Source organism: Cricetulus griseus, chromosome 7, assembly GCF_003668045.3.
Source record: "Cricetulus griseus strain 17A/GY chromosome 7, alternate assembly CriGri-PICRH-1.0, whole genome shotgun sequence".
NCBI classification, from domain to species: Eukaryota; Metazoa; Chordata; class Mammalia; order Rodentia; family Cricetidae; genus Cricetulus; species Cricetulus griseus.
In genome coordinates, this window is record NC_048600.1 from 11,620,608 (window position 1) to 11,642,862 (window position 22,255).

Below are 22,255 nucleotides of genomic sequence, written 5' to 3' on the forward strand. Positions count from 1 at the left end.
TCTTGGTCATTTACTTTAATCTTTTAAGAAATATTTGTTCATTTCATTTGCTCTTGTATAGATTGTTCGGGTTGTTGTGGGGTTTGGAGTTTTGTGTATGTGTTTAGGTTTTTTAGTTCTTTACATACTTTGGATAGTAATCCTCTGTCAATATATAGGAAGCAAATATGATTCTCTCATGGTGTAGGCTCTCTGCTGAGCAGAAATGTTTTCATTTCATACAATCCCATATTGCCAGTCCATAGCATTATTTCCTGAGATATTTGAGTCCTTTGGAGAAATTCCTTGCCTATGCCTGTGTCTTGATAAATTTTTCATGTGTATGTCTAACACAAGGAAGCTTAAAATGTCTTGTAGAGTCATATAAAAAGACTCCAGCCTCTCCCACTGACTGAAGATAGGCAGTTTGAGCTTCCAAAGGATACTGATTATGATTATCAAACTAAAAAAATACATTTAAATTCATAGATTCATAATGATGTGCAAATATTTAATTGGGCAACTTCAGATAATGTGAAACCAATTCCATATCTTGAAAGTCAGAAACAAGGAGACAGAAATGAATGATAACACTGCCTTTATTACTCTTGTCCTTTCTCTGAGTGACCACATTGCATATGACAGACAACACCTTGTCACAGATAGTCAATGAGAAAAAGATATCATTAAAACAACATCAGTCTGTAGTTTCCAGTAAATGTTTCTATACTGCGAGCCTCAAGAAGAGGCAGTGTTAAAAGAGGCAGAGCAATGATGGGGCATTTGGTACCTTATGAACAAGCACCACCCACTGTCTAGGGAAGAGATGATATAGCTGGCAAGCTTCCAGGACAGAGCACTGTGTAGACCTGAACCCCAAAACACAAAATCCAGACTCTTCAAAAAGCCACAAATCAAAGGGCCCTCTTCCTCAAAAGATAAAATCAAGCAAAAGAAAAAGTAGAGGAGAATTCTGTCACTTAAAGAAACAAAAATTATATAATATATATATATATATAAATATACTTTTATACATACACACACGCGCGCGCGCGTGCATCCAGGCCTGTAATCTCAGCAATTTGGGAAACAGAGTCTGGGCAATTTAGAGAAAGGGAAGTAAGGTAGGGAGGTGGGGCTGTAACTCACTGATGAGAGTTTGCCTCTCATATGCAAAGCTCAGGGTTCAGTCCTCAGTCCCACAAAAGGAAAATTAATGGGAGAGGCTAGAGAATGCTACTTAGGTGCAATGAACGGGGGGGGGGTAAAACTACTGAGAAATTCAAAACAGTGATTGTAATGTACTCCAGAAGATGATCCCTTTGAAGAGCAAGGAAGTAAAGGCTGGAGAGGCCACGATGCCACTGGCCAAGTTTTCTTTCTTGTTCTGGGTAGTAGTACTTGCTTTACAATAATATACACTTGATTTGTGTGTTTTCCTCCGTGATTTATTTTAAAACTAAAAGTCTTAATTTTTTTTATCATTGTCCAAGGGTCTCCTGTTGTGACACTAAACAGAGAGAATGATTTAGTTCCCAAGTGGCTACTTAACAGGCTGGAGTCTTCTTGTTAGCACTTGCAGCTGAACAGAGGACTAAGCCAGGACTTAAAAAACAACAAAAACCCAAAGCTATCTGTTACAATAGTATACAGTAAAATACCAGGGGTCTAAATCCATGTCACTCTTTGGCAGTTGCGGAGATCACGCTATCAGGCTGATCATAGAGTTGGGACAGGTGGTAGAGGCTGTTTTAACCCAGGAAGGATTAAAAATATATACATTGTTTTCATTTTGTCCTACTTAGGGAACAAACCAACTTCATGAGTAGCAAAGCAAAGGTCATTCTCCCTGCTTTCAGTAAGGAATGGTGCCATATACATTTATAGTTGGATGACTAATCAGATTTGGGCCTGATATTTATTTAATAGGATGTAGGGTACCGTGCAGATAGTCCACGGTGCATAGCTTCAGTGAAGTTGAGCTTCGTCAATGGTTATGGCTAAAATTCAATTCCAATGGAGCTCAATCAAATGTTCCACACGAGACGCCAAGTGCTATTCTTTGGTACGACAAACACAGGGCTTGAACCTGAGGCAGACCCTCATTGCTGTGATTAATAGAGATAGCTGAGAACTTATTTTCCTTTGTATCACACTTTATTTCTTTGCACTGAATTGAGCAGATGAGATGCCTTAGCAACAGCAATAAAACCAGCACAATCACTGTCTGGCCTATCTTTTAAACATTGTGCTGCATATTACTAATTGATTTGTTTCTTCTTGAAGGGCTCTGCAATATACTTAAAATGAAACCCAGTGCTTAATGGATTTTTCTTTACTCAGATGTCTGTAACCAATCAGTATCTTCATGTTTGTGGGTTCTTTGTACAATTTAAATGTGAATGAGTATTCAGCTATGTTTCTAGTGTGTGGTGTGTGTAACAACAAGATAAATATGGGCTCTTTTCTCCCATAAAAGACTTTTAATAAAATAGGGATATTTTTATTATTTTTTTAAGGAAGAGGTAAGATTCCTACCTCCCCTGACCTCATCATATCTCTTCCCTGGGGGCCATTTCATGCCCTTAAGGCTTCGCAGAGCTTTGGGAACCAATATAGAATCTTAGCAGAGGAGCTATGGGGAGCCTTAGATTGGCACCCCAGCTTTAGTCTGCCTCCCTAGCAATCTCGCTGTGACCTTAATCCTCTCTCCTGACACTGAAGTTGTGACTGGTGGCATGTAGTGCTGGCCTTCTCCTTGGCACTGCTGCTCTATAACTTAACAGCCCAGTAACTGGATTTCCTTTTTTGACACCATCTAAATCCCTGGGACACCCCTGGGACTAGAACCCCTATCTTGGCCTCCTGCTTTTCTTTCCTCATTCCCATGACTCAATAAAGCCCCTACTCTTTGCTAGGCTAAGGTACTATCGTGGCCGCTGTGGGATTTTCTGGGACTGAGAGTCCAATCACAGCAGTAAAATGACTAGATTCTCACCTGTCCTCTCATGGATCTGAGCAACTTGGATGTGGTCATTCCATCCAGAATTGCAGCCCAGGCTCAGGGACTGAAAAGTAAAGTCTCTATGGCTTGGAAATGTTCTAGTTGCAGATGCTGGGAGGTGGACAGGCATTCCTGGTGATCCTAGTATTGTTTTTTTGTGTGTGTGTGTGTGTGTGTGTGTGTGTGTGTGTGTGTGTGTGTGTGTGTGCATTCACATGTTCTTGTATGTGTGAAGCCAGAAGTCAGCCTCAGGTGGTGTTTCCTCAGGAGGCAAAGTCTCTCACAAGGTCACGGGGTTCAACATTTTTAGACTCAGCTGGCTGGCCTGTGAGAACCTAAGACATCCCCTACCTCTGCTTCCCCAGCACTGGAATTACAAGAACATAGCACAATGCCAACTGAACCTGGAACTCATTGATATGGCTAAGATGTCTAGCCAATGAGCCCTAAATATCTACCTGTCTCCCAGCCCGACTCCCACCAGTGCTGGAATAGTCTGGCTTTTTACGTGGGTACAGAGGATCAAACTCATGCCTTCCTGCTTGCATGGCAAACACTTCACTGGGTTATCTGTAGCCCCAGTCCCACTAGCTCCTTTGTAATCCTTGAAGTTGGCATAGGAAAATTGCACTGAATTTGTGTCTTGGCCAATTATTCACTTACTTGGATTTGCTGAGTATGCATTTCCTGATTCCTTTTTTGTTTTGTTTTGCTTTGTTTTCAAGTCAGGGTTTCTCTTTGTAGCCCTGGCTGTCCTGGAACTCACTCTGTAGATCAAGCTGGCCTCAAACTCCGAGATTTGCCTGCCTCTGTCTCCCGAGTGCTGGGAGTAAAGGCACATGCCACCACCATCCAGCAAGGCAAATGTCCTGATTCTTAATGAGAATACTACCTTTAGCATACAGCATTTCCACAAGTTCAAAGGCATTGAATTTGTATATGAAAGCACAGTGCCTGACCCACTGAGAGAGTGTGCACTGCATTACATTCACAATATATACTGAAGGGTTTTTGTTCCTTTTGTGGATAGGCCTGCCTCTCAGGTAGTTAAGGTTCAGGTCTCACAGGTACATACACTCCAAAGGAAACAAATAGCTTCTACCTAAGTAAGGGTCAAAGCTTGCCTTGATTTCTGATCCCCAGAGCCACTACAGCTAATTCCCTTGTCCCTCAGATCTTAGACCAGTCTCTTTCAATTATAAGACCATGCCATGGCCAATGCCTTCCACTCTAGGGACACTGCTAAACTGATCCTACTACCTGTCTGCTGTTTTGTGGCTCTGACCTATCTTTGCCTAGAAGTCATGCCTACCCTGCTTCTACCATCCCTTGTTCCAGAAGACTCCTCAGGAACCTACCTAGGCTCACAGCAGTAAACATCACCAGGGTTAGAGCATTAGTATACACCTTGGGCAAGGACCTGAAAATAATTAGAGCCTAACTCAAACAAGAACCTTCTGAGGGACTTTTGAAATAGAGAATTATCAAGTCCCCTTACACAGAGACATAGGTACAAACAGTTCCATTCTAGGACACTCACATCAACAAGCGAATTATTCTCTTTAGAAAGACACAGCAGGGCAGAGACTGATGTATGAACATCTTAAAAGGGTGCAAGTCTTCAAGGCAGAGAGTTGATCACCACTAGGGGGCCCTAGACAGAGAAGAAGTAATGCTCAACTTTGAACCCTTCCCCAACACTGACAAGATCACAAGGGTCACTAATGTTCTTTCTTCATCACAATGATGAGATAGATGGGACTATCGTACAAATATGGAAGAGTTTTTATATAAGGATTCCCTCCTGACTCCAGATAAGCTCTACTGAATCTAAATCCCCAAAGCCTTTGTCATCAGGTGGTTTGGGAACGACTAAATGTCCCATCTTAATGAAACATCTAGGTATGTCTGTAAGATGTCCAGAAAGAATAAAGAGAATCAATGGCATCAAACTTGGGCAAGACAAACCAGCAGAGAAGCAAGATAGGCCTTGAACAAGAGGCAATAAATGCAGAAAGTCTGTATCCCCAAGGGGTGGCAGTGTAGGAAACATAAATTGATTCCAAGCAAAGCCAGGCAGATTTACAGGGGTCAGAGCTATCTGCAAGAACAGGGACCACCATCTTGCTCCAAAGGCTGCTGGGAGCAGCAAAATTCTGGCTGGATGAATCATGAGTCTGACCTGGGATGGCAAATCCTCTATTCCCATGGAATCCACTTTAGAAAAAGTTTCCTCTCTGGACCTTTCCATCACAAATTGCTGAAAGTAAAAACAAAATTTTGTGTATGGAAACCACCTGAGACTAATACATGTCCATTGAGTTTGGAAAAATACTGGTGCCTCTGTTGAGAAATGGCCCTAGAGTCGCTCCTTACTGGAATGGGAGCATAAATCTTGAGGATGGGTGTCTGATCCCCACAGTGAGGAACTGAACACGGAAGTACCACATGGTTTGTAACTGTCTTCAATGTATCCCTCTACTGTTACATGCTATGATAAGCACTTGGCTTAGGTTAGTATTTTAATTTCCATTGGAAATCTAAGCAGTAAGTAGTATAATCTCCATTTGTTCAGATTAGAAAAATCAAGGCTCAGACAGGTCATGTAATCTAACCCAGGTCTTCTGAAACCATGTCTATTTGCAACTCTCTTAGCCTGAGAAGTTGTGACATGACCTTGGGAAAATAGATATAAAATGGGTATAATATATCAAGCATTTATTGATAATAAGTCACAAAGAAATTTATTTCAAAACAAATCTTTGATATACATATAATGTTAACAATTATAAAAGAGGGAAGTAAATTTGCATACTAATGATAAATATGCTTGTTTGTCCAACACAATGCAATCCTAAGATATATCAGTTTCAACTCCACGTGCTGAAGAATTTTGGCATGAAAACTATTAAAGTTCTGTTTATGATAATTTAACTATTCTGTTTTATAAGAGGAAATTTTGTACGTGTAGTAAAGATGCTGCAACTCACAACGTACAATGGTCTCAAGTATGAGCTTTGATATTTCAAGGCAGCATTTGTTGGCATTGTGTGATGTGATGGCACACAAAGTGTGTGTGTGTGTGTGTGTGTGTGTGTGTGTGTGTGTGTGTGTGTGTAATCAAGACAACAATAAAGTCACAGGATACAACATTGATGAACACTGCCAGAAACATTTCAAATTCATTATGTGTTTGAGTTTGAATGAATTTTAGTCATTGTACCTTCATAAACCTTCTACTGTTGCCAAATTTTTCACAACCTACATGTTCTGTTACATGACCTCATATGGTCATGGTCAAGGTCCCCAACTAAGATGCTTTAATTTCATCCAGGTCTCACAGTTATCCAGGGACAAAGTTCAGAATGAGAAACTTTGGCCCATGTGAATCCAAAGCTCATAATCCTCTCCCTACCTCATCAGACATTGCAGCTGAAATGTCTCAAAACCTCTGAACCCTCTAGTTACATAGGCTGAAGTTAAAGAGGATTCTACCCAAGGCTAGGTGCTCAAGCAAGGTGCAGATGTTATGTCCTGAGCTGAATTAACTAAAGAAAGCACCATTCATCTGTGGACAGGCTGGGAAAGCTTCTCCACATCCAAGCTGTTTGCCACAGACATGGGCTGTCTGCAGAATGGGCTTCCAGCTAGATGTAACAGAAAGGTGGGACTTTCAACTTCATTTCTTCATTTTGTGTTTTATTCTCTGCCCCAGCTTCATGCTCAGCTCACTGAGTTCAAGTTCCCAGATGTTTGTAGACATGGGATTTATAGTCATAGAAACTCCCCTGGATACCTGGATACATTCTCCATTGTCAGTGACAAGATCAGCCTTAGACACAGGCAGGACCTGTTGATACAGCTCCTATTTGTGGAGTTTGGGACTCTACCATGATCTTTATAACTCCCTGCTACTTTTAGCATGCCCACTAGCCCCTTTCACAGACAACAGAACTAGATCAAGGTCTCATGAACCATCATTGATGAAGGGTCATTCCCCCCAAACCAGGTGTTCTTGAAGATGTCAAAGCCCATGGTCTTTCCACCTCACTCCTCTACATATGTCATTTTGGCATTGGAACAGGTAAAGAGACAAATTCTGCCAAAATACCTTTTGTAAACAGAACATAGTGAAGCAAGTTCATTCTCTTAGCACTGAGGCAGAATATTGCCCTGAATTTGAGCCAGCCTGAGTTTTCTACAATGAGACCCTGCCTCAAACAGACGAGCTGACAAACAAGAAACTAGAACCTTCCATAAAGAGTTAGCCCTTTGAGTTAACAATTTGATCAGCTAGCTCACCATCAGCCAATAGGCTCCTTTTTCCCTAAACCTTGAAGTGACCTTCAGAAACCACGTGGATGTCAGCCTTCCCATTTAATGTGTATGCATCAGAATCCCACTGGAACTTCAGACCTCAAGGCCAGGGTCCTATCACAAAAGTAAATCAAGGCTGGCTGAGGCTTCAGACCTGCCAAGGTGACCTCTGTCTGACTGTCAAATGGGCCTCTTACATTTTCATCATCAAATTAGTTCAAAGCCTTCAATAAATTTTCTTTTGAATGTTTTAGTGATGGTGCTACATACACTCAAATTAATTTTCCAACATTTTCTGTGCACAGAATTTGACTCAATCTCTCTTTAAAAGGAGAAATAATTTGGGTCATCTGAAAATGAGATTTATTTTTAAGTAGAAGCTTATTTACAAGAATACAGTTCTTAACACTTTTATGAGCTGTAAAAGGTGTTAGATTTGCGGCCAAGAGATCTGACAGATCTCCAAGACTGAGCCTGGCTAAAAGAGAGGACTTTGAAAGTAAATGTGCCGGTAGTAGAAGATGAGGTGGCAAGTAGGGTTTCAGTTGTGTTCCCGTGATGTCCCTAGAAAGCTACATAAGGACACTGGACAAGGACAGACCACAGTAGGGAGTAGATGGGGGCCTGGGAAAAGGAAGAGAGTTTAACAAGTCTGACTAGGGAGGTGGTTCAGTCAATGAACTGCTTGCTGTGTAAGCATAGGGGCCTGAATTCAATCTCCAGGCCCTACATAAAAAATCCAGGCACGCCCTTGTAATTCCAGCATGGGATAGGCAGAGACAACATCTTAGGGCCTGGTGGCCAGCCAGTATAGCCTAACTGGTAAGCAACAGTCCAATGAGAGACCCTGTGTAAAAGGCAGTGGATGAGGATGATACTCAGGGTTTTCCTCTATCCTCTGCATATACCCTCACATATGGGCACATACAGATGCATTAAAAGATTGGGAGTTTTTCTCCATTCTTGACACTGTCTATTGTAGAAAGAAATTAAAAGCCACTCATTGCATTTCCAAACTGGCTTAGTGGGCATAATCAGGCTTTTGGCTTGCCCCATTGAGGGCCTGTTGCAAGAAAGCATCTCTTACATGACCAGAGAGCTTGAGGCTTCCTATTCCTACCTGCAGGGTTCCTGAGTCAAGTGTGGGGTCACAGGGCTGATGCTGTATCCAGTTTGCTCTTTCTAGCCACACACGGCCACAGGGTTCGATGATGTTCATGCAAACCTTTAGTAACAGGTTAGATGAAGTCACAGTGTCATAGCTTAAGTATCTGGGGCTTGCCCAGCACCACGTGGGATACAGTGAGAGAGCAGGAGAATACTCAGCCATTGCCTGTGCCTGTTGGTCTTGAATGGGGATGCCACTCCCTCTCCGTAAGAGAACGGTGCTACGGTTCTAGAAGTATCTTCCTATGGTCCCCCACTTGCTATCCTGTATTGTGGTTGGTTGCATCCTTCTTGATCTAAGTCTTCTCCCATCTTCATCTCTTCCCCAGTACATGGCCCAGGTTCTGGCCCAAGTAGCCTCCCTTCAGGACTATCTAGTTTGAATGGCTGGTGGTATTTTCTTCCCACAATCTTGGTGCCTTCTCTGAATTTATACCTCAAGCCTTGGAGCAGACTCCTTGGAGACATCCCAGGGAGGCCTGTGGAAGAGGGAGATCCAGGAAGTAACTGACTGCCTCTCCTTTTGTGTCACAGTTCACTGGCTGTTCACCACCTGTGGGGCCAGTGGACCCCATGGCCCCACACAGGCCCAGTGCAACAACGCCTACCAGAACTCCAACTTGAGTGTGGTGGTGGGGAGCGAAGGGCCCTTGAGGGGCATCCAGATTTGGAAAGTGCCAGCTACTGACACCTACAGGTATGTATAGCAATAGACCAGCTCCCTAGAAGGAGACTCAAGTCCTACCTGGGTGTGTGTGTCCCTGGGAACCCAAGCATGCCAAGGGCCACAGACGCTGGCCCATTACTGGGATATAATGACTGAGGGTAGACTGTGGCAACAAAGATGTCTTTTGTCTTCAAAAAAAAAAACTCAAAGACTATTAGTGGAAAAGATAAACATATGAGCTAGTTCAGAATTATTACTAATTATAATTAGGATGGGCATAGGAAGCTCATGATAGAAGTATCCAGTCTGATCCATTTGTGTAGCACATGTGTGTGGGGGGGGTTGTTACATGTTCACATGCATCTGAAGTTTGCTGGCACCATGCTGGTCCTGAGAATGCTTTCCACTTTATTTTTGAGACAGTTTCTCACAGAGCCTCATGTTCACTGAATGGCTAGGCTGGCTGGCTATCTAGTGAGTTTGGGGTTTCCTCCTGTAATTCCAGTGCTCCAGGGGTCTGCCTGTTTCCATTCCCACAGCACAAGGGTTTCAAGAATGCCTGGTTTTTTCATGTGGATGATGGGAACCTATTGCTGTAAGTTCTTTGTCCTGACTGGTCCCGCCACCCTTCAGCCCCAAATGAACACTCGGATGATATATTAATTATTAAACTGTTGGATGGTGGCTAGGGATTCTTATTGGCTATCTCTGTCTTAATGATTAACCCATTTCTATTAATCTAAGTATTTCCAAGTTGTCTTATCTTACCGGAGAACTCCTTGTGCGTCCTTTCTTCCAGGTCCTTACATGGTGACTGTTCTGGTGTGCCCTCTCTGCCTACCTTTCTCAGAATTCTCCTCATCTCCTAGTCCCACCTAGCTTCCTGCCTTAATGTCCAACAGTGTTTTATTCATCACCCAATAAGAGAAGCATATATACAGAAGGAAATTCCCCCCCATCAGGAATCCAAACTAGTGTCTGGGTTGGACTGGGTCATCTCCCCAGCCTAAAAGCTAATGTTCTTTTCCTTTCTTGGCTCTTTCATTTTTGTGGGAAGCAAACCACTCTTGAAGTTTGTCTTCAGCCCATCCCAGCCTCACAATTTCCCACCAGACCAGGCAATTCCACTGTGCCACCTTGAGTCCATGGTACCAAGCAAAGGTAATAGTGAGATAGCAGGGCTGGTTAATAGCCAGGTTTCAAGGGTCTACCTCTGTAGGCAGACTTGGGTGCTAAAGTGTGAATTCCACAAAGTTCCCAGGTGGAGCTGATACATCCTGTGAGAAACACTGAGTTGCACCAAACCCTGGTCTGAAGTATGTCTGTGTGTCCTCGGGAGGACTCTATGATGGAGGCAAGACCAGTTGCTGGAGGCCTCATTTCAGAAAGGAGAGAAAAAAGGCTCAGAAGAGTCTCCTGACCTCAACAGTTACAGTCCAGAAACACCCCAGCCTCAGACACCTGGGGTGAATATGGCCTGGCTGAAGCTCCCTCCTTCCACCCAGCCCTGCCCAGCTGTGCTAAGAAGAGCATCACTGGAGCTGGTGTAGATGTTCCTTGTGGCTCTCAGAGCATCCCCCACCCCCGACTCTAAGGAAACTTCTCAAGTTGCCCTGTTTTCCCCTAGTGTGTTTTGAGTTATCCCCACCCCCTAGGTGCTTTTTAAGGGTTATTCTAGGCAAGGATGTGAGAAAGTTCCATCCCTGCCCACCACCCATAAATGTCCTAAAGATTCCAGCCATCCTTCCATGCTACACCAAGCAAACCAGACCTCCCAGCAGAACCTCCATGCACAACAGGGGGAAGGGGACAGAGCTAGCTGAGGACCTATCAGGTCCTATCAGGTCTCGTGCCTTGAGCAGTGAGGTGAATAGCACTGCTGTTGTTATTACTAGGAATCTTCATAGGAAAGAAATAGAATCAGAGGCGCTCCCAGCCCAGAGCAAATCCAAAGCCATACTAAGAACCACTTGTCACCCACAAAGGTCACCTTCAGGACATGCCTTGTTCTTTAGGCTTCACTTCCCCCAAGGCGTTGTGAATCATGCCCACTTCCAGATGTACAGAGGTTATGGAATCTCTTCCCCCATATTCTATTTCCTCTCCGTCTGAGGTAAGACTTGCTGATACCTGCAGGTGCTCATCACGGTGTGTGTGTGTGTGTGTGTGTGTGTGTGTGTGTGTGTGTGTGTGTGTGCGCGCGCGCGCGCGCAGAGAGGGGGTGTGCATGCACTAGGGGTTTACTAGCCTTTGGGCAGAGAAATCAGCTGGAGAAACAGGAGTAGCTGATGGCAGAATTTCTAAGAATAAATGGGTCTCACGTTCATCTGTTCCCACTTTTCTGTCTGAGGACTTTGTTCTGACTTCTTCAGACCTGCCCTAAGATTTAGAAGATTTGGCTAGCCAGCCCAACTACACTTATTAAATAATAATAAATTCGTTTGGCCATTAATTATTAATCACAACCTATCTAATTCTAGTGGGGTTCTGATCTGTATGAAGCACACAGTCTTAGCACACTGTGTTGATGGAACAGCTGCCCAGATCAGATAGCTGTTTGCATGTGCCTTGGCAGAGGATATACTAGCCAGAGCCTTGTCTGGCCATTGCCTTCCTGGACGCATATGCAATACACTTTGAAGTGGTCAAGTTAGTAAAGAGAAAGTTTTAATCTGGCCATATTAAAATGGGAAATCAAAACAAAACAGAAAGGGAAGTTGAATTTTTGTCTTTGTTGCTGTTGGATGCTAGAGCTCAGCTCTAACGCATATCCCCGCCCCTCGCCTCATTCTTCATCCCAGATGATACTCAGGACTTTGATGACAATTGCTATAATGCTTATATTAACTTCTTAACCTACATAGACAGCTAGTGGTTTGCTTTTTATATTATGTCAAAGTGTCTTCAAGTCTAGCGTGTGTGAGGCCATGGGCTCCATCCCCAAGATGAAAAGACAAGAAAGAAGGGAAGGAAGAGGGTGATAGGGGAGAAAAATGGAAGGGGGGAGAGAAGGGGAGAGATGGGAGGGTGTCCTTTAAACTGTGTAGATCCCTGAGGAAGGCTCAGTGATGGACACACACACACACACACACACACACACACACACACACACACACACACACACTTCATATAAGTCAACATTTCACATAGGGAATTTTCTGCCCTCTTCTGGTGGACTTTTTCTCCTGAGTACTTATTATTTAATTAGTCCAGTTATTCTGAGAAGAAAACACGGGGTATTCCAGGAGACTTGAGGTAGAAAGACAAAGGTTGAAATCCTTTGCCTTGCAAAATCCATCTCTCCTGGAGTGTGGTGCCCACTTAGTACTGTCTGGCTGCTACTTGATGCCTGATGCGATGATGGTCCCACTGGTCAGGGGGTTGAAATGGGGGCTGACACTGGCCACCAGCTGTGTGCCAAGGTGAGGCCTCCATCCCTGAGGCTGCCTCAGAAATGTATACAGTTGAAAGGGCCTCCTCTCAACTCACTTTTTGTTTTGTCCCATTCTGTTTTATACCTAGAGATTGAACCTAGAGTCTTGTGCATGCTAGGCAAACTAAATTTTTACTTTTTATTTTGAACCAGGATTCACTCAGTTTCCCAGGCTGGTATTGAACTTGCCAACCTCTTCAGTCTGAGCTTCCCAAGAAGCTGGAATCACAGGCTTCTACCACCACGCCTGGCTTTCCCTGACTCTAAATCATATTTTATCCTGGGCTATCTCCTTTGTGGAAGACAGCCACAAGAGAAAAAGAAAGGAAGCTGGGAAGAGGCAAGGGACAGGATCCTATAACATGCCCCTCACTTCGTCATTACACAGGAGCAAGGAAAATACCTGGAGGTCCCAGGGCTAGAGTCTCTCCTTCCAGGTGCCTTTTTATACTCCCTGGTGACAATAGAGGGTAGAAGTGAGAGGCAGGTAGAAAGTGACTGTCATCCAGGAAAGTGTCAAAGGGGTACAAACTTGGGCAGGAGACATGGGCATGACAATGATGGGCTAATCCAAGACGGGCTTGGAAGGCGGGGTAGGAAGGATGTGTGAGCAGTGAAGCTGGATGGGGAGGGGTTAAAGGATCAAGGACCATGGATGGTAGCCGCTCTCCTACGACGGATGAGGGCTGGGGACGGTGGGAAGGCTCCGCTTATACAGAGCTTTGTGGACATGACTGTGCAACAGTGCCTTCTGACGTGTCCCCAGTGGGGAGCTGCAGTGGCTGAAAGTGGAAGACCACTGGGGTTGGGCGGGGGAGACACAAGAGAAGCATGAAGTTGTACTGGGCAGAGGACAAGAGCCTTAGCCTAATCATAAATGGAGACGGAGCACAATTCTGAGATGGGGGGGGAGCATGAGAATGTGTGAGGGGAGGGGAGGGTGTGAGCAGTGTGAACAAGGAAGTCGGATGTGGAGGGGTTAAGGAATCTAGCACACCGAGTCAGCAGTCAACAGAAAGCAGGCACGGCCCAGCTTACTCTCTGACTCCCTGTTCAATCCCTCTCGCAACTCCAGCCTCCTTTCCATCTTCCTCCGTCCCTCTCTGGGGACTCTGCATCCTTCCCCACCCTCACCCCCCTCACATATACTCAAAGCTGACATTTAAATCATTTACCATAGCTCCTGATATCAGTTCACTCCCGGTTCACATCCTCTTCAGGAGGCCTCAGATCTCAGGTAGAGTGGGACGACCTGGCCACAGCTGTTTCTGATGGTCTCCATCAATGGCACTCATTTCCTCACCTGGCTCCAGGGACCAGTGTGCACAGCTGGATAGCATAATTCAACCAAGTCACAGCCAGCCAGGAGACCTTTCTGAGGGCCTTGCTGAGCTGTGGGACCACTCCTGTGTAACCAGCACTAAGTAACCTAGTGGGGCCATACTGTGAGCCCAGCACTGAGCTGCAGAGCTCCCACTATGTGTCAGACTCTAAATCATGTGCCCAACACTGAGATATGAAGCTCCTACTATGTGTCTAGCGGTGAGTATGTATTTCAGGACTCATAGTGAAGACTGAGACTCCAGAGCCTCACAATCTCTGGGAAGAGCGTCAACGGGCAGGAATTCAATAACAGTCTACAATGCCAATCAAGTTCTAGACAACAGTAGGAGAGATGTCACAGGCATGATGAATTGCTAGAGTAATTGTGCAGATAGTCATCGCACAGAGCAGGGAAAGTCAGAGGTGGGGGATTAGGCAAAGATCAATGAGCTGCAAGAAGAATGGAGTTTGGGTCCAACTTCCACCACCCACCAGCCGATATGACCTTGAAGTTGTCTTCCCTTCTCTCAAAGGACAAGTCCATCTGCAACATAAAGGGTTTTAGAGAGAGCCATTTTGTTGGCACATAGAGTTATGCAGGCCAGGTGTGTTGAAGGAAGAAATGGACAGCACACCACCAAGGTGCCCACACTCCAAGGTGCAATTGACCCCTTCCACACTGCCCCCAGGGTGCACCCATGCACATAACATTATCAGAAAGTTCCTGCTGCTGGCCATGCCCTCGTATGTTCTTCCAGTAATCCTGTAAGCTGCGTGGGCTGGATCTGACCATCCCCATTTCATAGAGGAGGAATTCATTGGGGGAGACACTCATCTATGGTCTTACCCCAAGCTAGAGGCAGAGCCCAGGATGGAGTGTGGGTCTGTTACACATCTGGAGAGGGCTATGGGTGACGAACGAGATGCTTCTGTGTTTCTCTGAGGGGAGGTCCCCTCGCCATCTTTTCTCCAGCACCCCTCCTATGTAGGTACCACCACTGCCAATATTCCTGAGACCCAGCTGTGCTGTCAGTTCAGAATCCAGCAGGCAGCCACTTTGATCTGCTACTAATTCTTTATTTAAAAAAGATTCACAACTCAATTACACCAGGTAACAATAGCTCACAGTCAATAATACAAAACAAAAACCCAGTAAAAATCCCATCTGACCAGGGGACATGGATTTAGATGAGGAAAAACAAAGAAATTACAGCATCAACTCGTTCAAAGTACTAGCTTGCAATTTCCAGTAAATTGGAATCACTATGAGTCATTTTCCCCACTTGAGTGGCAGGTATATTAATTTCTCATCATTTGTCAACCATCAAAAGTAAATTGTTTACCGGGTTTGGGGAGAGCATGTCAGAGACTGGGACTGTGTAATTATTCTGGAGTGTTTTGGCATGGTGTGATTCAGAATCCAGGCTACAGCCGCATGGAACCAACATGTGCTTTATCAGCTCAGTCCAGAGGAGGGTCCCAAGTGAAACTGAGAATGACTGGACCTGGGACCCCCAGCTATACCCTGATCTACCTAGTGCCCCATTCTCATTTGTTCATTCCCTTCTGCCTCCCTGAAGCCTCACCTAAGAAGAGCACAGACTGTCAGGGGCATGCTCTCACGGTCTCTGCACGCACAGCTCGCTCATTGACTGACCTCCAGCAGTCAGTTAGAGCCCATCTAGGCATTATCTCTTTTAATTCTCACCATCATCTTTCAAGGCAGTATTATTATCCCCTTTTATATTACCAAGGGACCCAGAGAGGAAAGACAGTCTACCCAAGGTCACACGGCTCTTGAGTAAGACCAATAAAGCCAGGACAAGAAAGCCAAAGGCAAGACCATGAACTTGAAGGAGGCAGTGACTTGGTGTCATCCAATGCAGGGTCAGCACCTAAAAGGAGGGACTGCACTGTCTAGGTAATCCCTGCCCTGAGGAGCTAAACTGAGATTGGCAGGCCCTGGTACTTCTCACACATCACTCTGAGGCAGGACCAGACTTAAGAAAGTTGAGCTCTGCAGTTTCAGGCTTTAGGGGAAGGAGGAAGGGAACCACACCCTCCCAAGACCTCAGCAATCCCCTAAACAGTGAGTCCATAACCCAAGGTGGAAATGTGTGGCTGAGGCCACCATCAGGAGTTAAGTCAGTGACACCTGGTGGTCAAGCTTTGCTATTGACTTTGGAGCCCCTGACTTGGCCTTCCTTGCCTTTTCCATAACATTTTTAATAAACCCACTATTTCTCCCCATCTATGATGAAGGGGCCCTTGCCTTCACTTTTTCCCTCAGTAGTAGGAGGTGAGGCTCCTATAAGTTAGCTGGGTTCACTCAGGTCACACAGCCAGGACTTCCAGGACTACAGCTAGTGTGTGGCTCTCAGCTCAGGGCTCTTGCCAGCCCACCCACCTTATTGCCAAGAATTGAGCTGAGATCCGGAGGGAGCTGGTGGAGTTTGGATTGCTGGAAGAACAGGAGAAATATGAAGACAGGCCTATTTGGGAGGGGTGGGGGAGAGACACGGAAGGAGTCAGGAACAAACAACTTCTGAAATATAATAATTTGGCTAAATTTAAACATGTGAAAGAGTTCAGAATGATTCATAATGCATGCAGATTGATGCAAATGACTATGTAAATGATGCAGAAAGGAATGAGCAGGGTGCAGCCTACCTCTCTGCAGCAAGCAGGATGGAGCAGGACAAGGACTTAGGTAGAAGTTTCCAAGCAAACCCCCATCTTGGGGTGGATATGAGAACTTTTCATGCAACTTCACCAAGCCTCAGAAATCATCTTTCAAGGCCAATATTATCATTATCTCCCTTTTTCATTGCCAAGAAACTGGGGCTCAAACTTCCCTCGGAGAAGGAAGGTGATCTGCCCAAGGTCACACAGCTATTGGGCTGGACCGACCTGGGGCCTCCATGAGCATTTCCATCCAGAGACTGCCCATCTCCGGAAGCCAGAAGCCATACTGCCCATCCCACAGCTCTCTCTTCACATTTCTCTTAGCTAAGTATTCTTCTCACCTCCAATGAGCTCCCCTTCTCCTCTGCCTTTTGTTGCCCTCATGCCTCTCTCTCTCTCTCTCTCTCTCTCTCTCTCTCTCTCTCTCTCTCTCTCTCTCTCTCAGATCTCTTGTAGCCTAGGCTAGCCTAAAACTATGTAGCTGAGGATGACCTTGAACTTCCTATTCTCTTGCCTCCACCTCCCAATTACAGATATATAACGATGTCTGGCTTTAGGCAGTGCTGGGGGTCAAACCTAGGGTGCATGTGTGCTAGACAAGCCTAACTACATCCCCAGGACACTCCTCTTGTCCATTTCTGCCCCCCCTCCCCCGTCATCTCCCCAATCCAGGATGGGTGTGTAAGTGTGTGCGGTCCCATGTGTGCATGCACATATATCATGTGCAGAGCTCAGAGAACACTGGGTGTCCCTGTTCTCTTGAGACAGGATTCCTTTCTGAGCCTAGAACTATGGGGACAGCCAAAAAGCCCCAGTGATCCTCCTATCTCCACCCACACACAGTGCTGTGGTTACAGGTGAGAACTGAAACTCAGGTCGTCACATTTGCACAACAAGCTGTCTTATCTGCTGAGCCATCTTCTCAACTCCCTCTTGTCCATTTATAATGTATCAAGAGTGTTTGGTTGAAGGTCAGAAGGAATTGACATGTACAAGTGTCTTCTTGTTACTCTCAGTTACTATTCATGTCCCTCCCAGCAGTACACGTGGGAGAGGAAGTGGCCTGTAGGAGAGGAAATGGTCTTAGTCCACCACTGGCCAGCTGTGTGAACTCCGTTTTCCCATCTGTCAAATGAGATTAATCACATCTACCATGTGCCAGCACACATTACAGCAGGCATATTGAGCATGCTCCCTTCCTGCCCCAAACCCACAACCTCACCTTCCCCACACTAGTCACACGGTGCCATTGGACATCAGAGAGGATCCCTGCCTCCTCACTTGTGATCACACAAGCTCTGACTCATACTCTACCCTTTTCTATTGTCTGAGAGTCCTCCCATCTGTCACCCCTACCACAAAGTCAACTTCAAACCTCCAATTCACCTGGTACCTTCAACCTCTGACACCTGTCTGTCTTCTGGCCCTCCTGGCTATGAGAGTCTGATGGACCATACTCTCCGTGGGAATTTGCAGCACCCATGCATCTCCACTACACTGTCTCTTTGCTTTCAACAACCATGTGCTTTTGAAAAGGAATATGAAGCTATTCTTCTATTAGGGAGGAGCCCTCCCTGAGCCCCTGGCAACCACTCTCCAGGGAGGCATTTGTTAGTGTTTGTCGGTTGGGATGCTGGCTGTCTTCAAGACATGCGGTTTCTCTGCTATCGTTCAAGAATTGAGTTTCTCCCCATCCTCGCTGGGCTCCTTCTCAGCCATCTCAGGGGTGTCGGATCTAATCCTACATCCCAGCACTCTGTTTTTATTTTCATCATGACCAGTTGTTTGTTGTCTGCACAGATTGGTCCACGAGGAGTTACTTTGGAATGGGATAAACAGTCTGGGTTCATAAGCTGGCTCTCCTCAGATGATGCTCCTTGTTTCTGGGCCCCAAGGAGAGAGTTTCAAACTTTGTACCAAGCCAGTTCCTGCTAACTTCTACCACCATTCACACCCATTAACAAGGAACACTTACTGAGTGCCTGGGGACTTCAAGGCTGAATTCCCTTATTGACCATAACACTTGTGGGATAAGAGATAGGGTCTTTTATTTTTCCAATCATATATAAGGAACAGGGGGGTTGTTTGTCTAGAGTTACATGACTCTTTTTGACTATGAGCTCGAAATCCCATCCCAAATGGGGTCTAGGTGTCAACATTTTCCCAAACCAGGCTCTCTCCTTATCTCATGCTTTTGAACATCACCTCCATGACTGAGTAACTCCAGGTGTATGCACCCTGTACCATGCCCCCATACCCCCTACCCCCCACCCCTGCACCCCTAAACTGACTGCTTTCTCCCAACAGTGGGGAGGATCTCCCTCCTGGTTGAACTCACGGAGCTGTGTGGACAGGAATTCTCAGACACAATGGGAGGTGCTTGGGCCCCTGAAAACCCATGGGTTGACAGGTGGCAGGGGGATCAGTCTCCCACCACAGCAGGAACCATGGTGTTTTGACCTGTTACAGCATCTCAGGCTATGGAGCAGCTGGTGGGAAAGGGGGGAAGAACACCATGATGCGGTCCCATGGAGTGTCTGTCCTGGGCATCTTCAACCTGGAGAAGGATGACACACTATACATCCTTGTCGGCCAGCAAGGGGAGGATGCCTGTCCCAGGGTAAGTGCCCAGAGCAGGGGCTTGTCCCAGCATCTGCTGGGTGGCCTCTTGGAGGACCGTGGGGAGGATCCCCAGTGATCCTTTTGGGGACTCACATTCAGAGTCTTCCACCAGCTCTACCTGTGAGTTCCCCTCCTTTCCTAGGGTCATTTGGGGCTTGTGGACACAGGGAATGTGGCCTATCGGAGTTTTATAATCCTAATGGAGCCATGGCTAAAGCTTGAGTTTCTTGAGTAACTTAAAGCCAAAGGTCTGAATCCTAAATTAACCAAAAGTGGATGTTCTCCACAGAAGTAGGAAAGGTAAATGCTCTGGCTGACACACTGTTGTATTGTACTTAATCATATTTATTCATAGTGAAGAAAATTTAAAAAGTTTACATTCACTCAGATATCAGATGTATGACCATAAGTAGGTGTACATAAAAATAGCAAAAAAAGAAAAATATTCTGAAAGATACAGCTGCAGTAGCTACACTTCTTGAGAGGAGACTGGACTGGGGGTGGCCAGCAAATAATGTCTGAAATTGTCACAAAAAGAATGTTCTCCGGTCTGGGAGTATTTGCCTAGCTTGCAGGAGGGTTTGTTTGTTTTCTTGCTTGCTTGCTTGTTTGGTTGGTTTTTCCTGGGCGTGGTGGAGCACACCTGTAATCCCAGCTCTTGAGGGATGGAAAGAAGGAGAATCAGATGTTGAAGGTCATCTTTGGCTGCATATGGAGTTTGAAGTCAACCTGGGACACATGGACACAAGAACCAATAACAAAAAAAAAGTAAAAGAAAGAAAGACTATCTTCATATGTTATTTATTTGTGTGATTAAAACTAAAACACTTAAAGCATAGAATAGACTGAGCCAGAATGCTGGTAGCCCATTTCCAATTAGTTAATTTTATGTCTTTACAAAAACCCTGCCAGAAACAATGTCTGGAAGGGAAAACATTCATTTTGGCTCATGGTTTCAAAGGGTCACAGTCCATCATCATGGAGAAGGCATGGAGGATTTCATAACAGCAGATCTGGAAACAGAGAGATAGAGGCAGGAGCCAGGGGCAAGTAAAACCTTCAAGGCCCCTCCTTAATGACCTGTTTTCCCAGCTAGGCCCCACCCCTAAACACTCAACAACCCCCAAAACAATACCCTCAACTGGGAAACAAACATTCAGAATATAACCCTTTGGGGGGCGTTTCAGGATTAAACTTTATGTTCCCATTTTGTAAATGAGGAGAGGAGGGACCACAGAGGTGAAGGGACTTACCCAATGCCACTCACAAAGTGGCCCAGAACTCTAGAGTGTTCGTTTGGGCTGCATCCTACACTTGTCTGAGCCTTCGTTTCTGTGACCTTCTTCCCATTTCCACTTAATATAACCCATCGCTGGACCAGCCTCTGTGATGGCAAAGACAGCCTGGCATTGCGTCTCTGACCCCACTGGGGTGTCTAACTGTCAAAAGAGAAGTCCAGCAGTAGGAGCTGAGAACACCCAGAGCAATCAAAAGTAACCCATAGAACAAGCCAGTGAGGGCTAACTAGATAGCAGCTATGGAAGCCCCAGACACCCCCAGTTGTCTGGCTCTTGCCTTGCCAGTGTTAGCGGGGTGGCAAGACTCTGGTGGTGCTGGCTATGCTGGCAGGGACTCAGGCCCCAGAAGGGCAGATTATCCTGCTTAGGTCAGGCCAATGCCTCCCCTGAAGCACAGCTTTGCTGGACCCCAGTGCCTGCCTAGCACAGCACCTTCTCCAAGAATTGTCCCAGCAGCCTGGGAGGACAGCCTGGGGAGCAGGGTCTACCAAGAAAGCAGTTCAGTTCCACAAAAGCAACTCAGATCCAAAGAGCCAGGTGATGGGCTGTGAGTTCAGGGGGCAGCAAGTTCACACACTTAAGCTTAGACTCCTGGTACCCTACTCCTCCTAGCGTTAACACGCCAGAGGACTGAGCCTGGCGGGTACAACCTCCCATCTGAGAAATGCCTCCACTCCAACTTTTATTTAGGAACCATAATCAGGATTTCGCAGGCTGTTATAATATATTAAGTCATTAAATTACAGGCTGCTGTAATTTTCACGGGAATTTATTGAGTGCTAATGTAATTCTTTCATCTAAGCAGAAAGATTGCATTGACTTCTGCAAGGGACTTTTAGTTGATTGGATTGTAATCAGTTATGTCTTTTCACAGGACTATGTCCTTTTTTTTAATTCAATTGTAATCTACTTGTTCCTCTAGGTTGCTGCACTTTATCATTCTTATTAATCAACATACTTGTTCTCAAACTTTGTGGATGCATAGGGAGCATTCCCAAGAAGGCAGGAGGCAGCCATCTCAGCTACGAGCAAAGGGGAGCACCCTCTGCTGGTCGGGGCAGGAATGCCATGCACACTCGGGCATGGGAAGATCGTAATGGGTTCTCCTGGGTCCTGTATACTCTCCCTGTGGGTCCTTAGGCGAGAAGGATATGCTGTCTTCACACATTATCTACACCTCCAGTTTTCACTAGAAATAAAATGAGAATGACATGAGCCCTAAGAACTAAGCTGCAGTAGCTGCCCTAACTGCAGGCCGGTGGGAGGCTCTCTACCTGGTGCTGGGCCATCCCAAGCTCCTAGTAGAGGAAGTCAGCTCCTGGAAAACACCCCTGTACACACACACACACACACACACACACACAGAGAGAGAGAGAGAGAGAGAGAGAGAGAGAGACAGAGAGACAGAGAGACAGAGAGAGAGACAGAGACAGAGAGAGATAGAGACAGAGACACACACAGAGAGAGAGGCAGAGACAGAGACAGAGACAGAGACAGACAAACACAGAGAAGTAGAGACAGAAGAGACAGGCAGGGAGATAGGCAGAGACAGAGACAGGGAGAACCTAGTTCCCACAAGACCTTGCCTCATAGCATTGGGGGTCTTAATCAGACTTCCTCCACAAAAGCTCCATTGGCATTTTAGAGTAGAATTTCTTCATGGCAGAGAGGGGGCCTGCCCCTTGTTGTGTATATGTTTAACAGAAACCCCATTCTTCCCCAGAAACAACCATCAAAACATGACTCCTGAAAAATATCAG

General features: G+C 45.6%; 1 protein-coding gene across 1 annotated transcript in view; it reads left to right on the top strand.

Annotated features, from left to right (window-relative positions):
• The window catches only part of Alk (ALK receptor tyrosine kinase), a 688,619-nt gene that overhangs the window by 626,844 nt on the left and 39,520 nt on the right, over window positions 1-22,255 (top strand). The window contains exons 12-13 of the mRNA XM_027424412.2: window positions 9,002-9,164; window positions 19,045-19,195. Coding sequence (XP_027280213.2) covers window positions 9,002-9,164; window positions 19,045-19,195 — 314 coding nt within the window. The remainder of the gene's footprint in view (window positions 1-9,001; window positions 9,165-19,044; window positions 19,196-22,255) is intronic.